General features: G+C 25.0%; 1 protein-coding gene across 1 annotated transcript; it reads left to right on the top strand.

Moving 5' to 3' along the window:
* Nucleotides 1-1582: 1582 nt before the first annotated feature.
* On the top strand, nt 1583-2566 carry LOC126909750 (uncharacterized). The gene is made up of 4 exons (XM_050692181.1): nt 1583-1740; nt 1847-2026; nt 2098-2294; nt 2389-2566. The coding sequence occupies exons 1-3, from the start codon at nt 1684-1686 to the stop codon at nt 2260-2262; spliced, it is 402 nt and encodes a 133-aa protein (XP_050548138.1). The 5' UTR covers nt 1583-1683; the 3' UTR covers nt 2263-2294; nt 2389-2566.
* Nucleotides 2567-2607: the final 41 nt, after the last annotated feature.

Below are 2607 nucleotides of genomic sequence, written 5' to 3'. Positions count from 1 at the left end.
ATTAATAATGTTTATTATAGATGTATTTTATTTTTATTTAATACGACAATATAGATTTTGATTATTTCAATATTTTTTGTATCGTTTGGCGACTAGGTAAACAAATATCAAATAATCTCAAAACAATCACGTGCAGTTTAAACTGTGCACACGACTGTGTCAAATATGCTGAAAATTATTAGATAAGCCTCTTTCTTCAACAAAAAAATGTTTCACTACACTTATTATTATAAATTATGGATAATTTTATTTATGGTGGGCTTAAATATAAAATGTCTTCGCATTTTTTAGTGTTTTGCTTCGATGCGAATCTGAAAAGGTTGGGCATTTTGATGGTCTATGCGTCAAAAAACACTATTTTAATCTAATTGAACACACACTTCATCACCAAAAATTAGAACGAAATTGACAGTTTTAGACATTACGAAAAATAAATACGTTATTGTTAAATAAAGTATTTTCTAATTTTTGCTCTGTACTTTAAAACTGCTATAACTTTTTTTTAAAAACAATGATCCTAATAAAATGTTAATAGAGTACAGAGACAATGAGCTGTTTATTGATATCATTTTTATGAAAATTCAATGAAAAACCTATGTATAGGATAAATTTGGATAAGACTACCAAAGCATAAAAAAAAAAAAAATTATCATCTCAATTTTTGAAAATGATTTGGACCGTCCGACAACTTATATACTGTATAAAATTAATGTTCTTAATGTGAACTACAATATAAATAAATAAAAATTTTCTGACGATTGTTCTACTATGAGATATTATAAAAGTAAACAAATTAACAATTTTTACAAAAAATTTACTTTATAATCAGTTTAAAATGTTACGAGAATCGTCTGATAAATTAAAACCTACACTAAATTAAAGCTATTTTAATCGTATGTTTTTACAAAAAAATTCTTATAATTTTGAAACAAACAGCTTATAGCTGTGGAGCGTACAAAATTTATTATGCTTTCACTATTATGAATGAGATGAATTTTGATCATAATTTTAATCCCGATGCATATAAAGATGACTTAATAATATTGTTAAAAAATTCAGATGACATGACAAAAATATGTTTATTTATAATTCTTATTGATAATTAAATTTTTGGTTGTCAAATACATTGTAATTAAAGAGCTTTAGTCAACAGAGTACTTTATATATATTGTTATATACAATATGTTCAGTAAGTAAGAAAACGGGTCAATTGTTACAAACAATGAGAACAATAGAATCCCGTTTCCTTACTTACTAAACAACCTATAAATGTAAAAGTCGGTATATTAGACATTAATTAATGTTAAATATATTGCAAGATGAGAAAATTTCTTAGAAAACTATATTTTTTATCACAACTATCTTTTTAGGCATTTTATTATATATATTAATGATGACGAAGCCATGTTCACTAAATCAAATCTGTACATCGACACAAAATTTCATTTTTATAATATTCTGAACTATGAACCATTTGCAAAATTACATTATGTAATTTACTTATCAGAAATTTTTACCAAAGGTCTAAGCATTGTAAAAATGTATAATCATGACGTCAACTACTTTTGCCAACATTATAAATTCAAATTCAGTCAAGTACCCCACATTAGTATTGTTTATTTCAACGTCTAGTAAAGCAGCAGAACCAAATTTTATACTACAAATTCAAAATAAAAAGGAAAAATGGTATCCATAAAAGTAATTTTAACTTTATGCATTGTATCTACAGCAATAATTCAGGTAAACAATTTTTAATAAGTATACCATTCTTATTCATCTTGGATTTTTCGTGATAATAACAGTTAATAAACTAAATCAATTTTAATATTTGTCTATTCTTTCGTAGGTTTACAGTAAACCAGCTGAACCACAATCAGACTTACTCAATCAATTAGAAAAATCCTTCAAAGATTTAAACAACAAAATTAAAGATGCTATGAATTCTGAAAGTGTAGACATGTATAAAAAGAAGTTAAACGGTTATCTAGACGAGTTGAACAATAATTTAAAATCTTATTCAAAATCGGTGAGTACAGTTTACAAATTATATTGAATATTTAGTCGAATAATTCACGAGGTTATACTTGTTTTTACCAGTTCGAAAATTCTGAATTTGGAAAACAAGCAAATAAGCAATTTTCATCGGCAGTGGAAATTTACAACCGTAACGCTCCAGCAGATTTTTCATCTCAAAAAGTGAACGAAAAGCTTGAAAGTGCCTGGAAATCTACAATCGAATGGTTTAGAAAGATGACTAATTAAGAGAATATTTATAAAACAAACTTTACTTTGAGGTAATGACATTTAACAAATTATTGTTCGTGTAATGACTAATTAGCTATGGTCAGCCAATATTTTTGAAATTAATGTTGTTTTGAAATTTTTTAGATTAATTATGTAAAAGACCTAAAATTAAAACCAAATGAAGCTGAGAATGGATATAAATTAAAATCATCTTACATTAATTCAGGCAATATGACATTTAACTTCATAATATGTGAACTACGATGAACATGTTTAACTATTTATTATTTAGATATAAATAAAAATAAATTGATTGATTTAATTAATTTAGTTATTGTATTGAAAATTTTAAATTTTTGGTAA

The sequence above is a fragment of the Daktulosphaira vitifoliae genome, unplaced genomic scaffold (assembly GCF_025091365.1).
Source record: "Daktulosphaira vitifoliae isolate Bord-2020 unplaced genomic scaffold, ASM2509136v1 Scaffold_1135, whole genome shotgun sequence".
Lineage (NCBI taxonomy): Eukaryota > Metazoa > Arthropoda > Insecta > Hemiptera > Phylloxeridae > Daktulosphaira > Daktulosphaira vitifoliae.
Note: the sequence above shows the minus strand (reverse complement) of the source record. Positions and strands in the feature narration are given on the sequence as shown.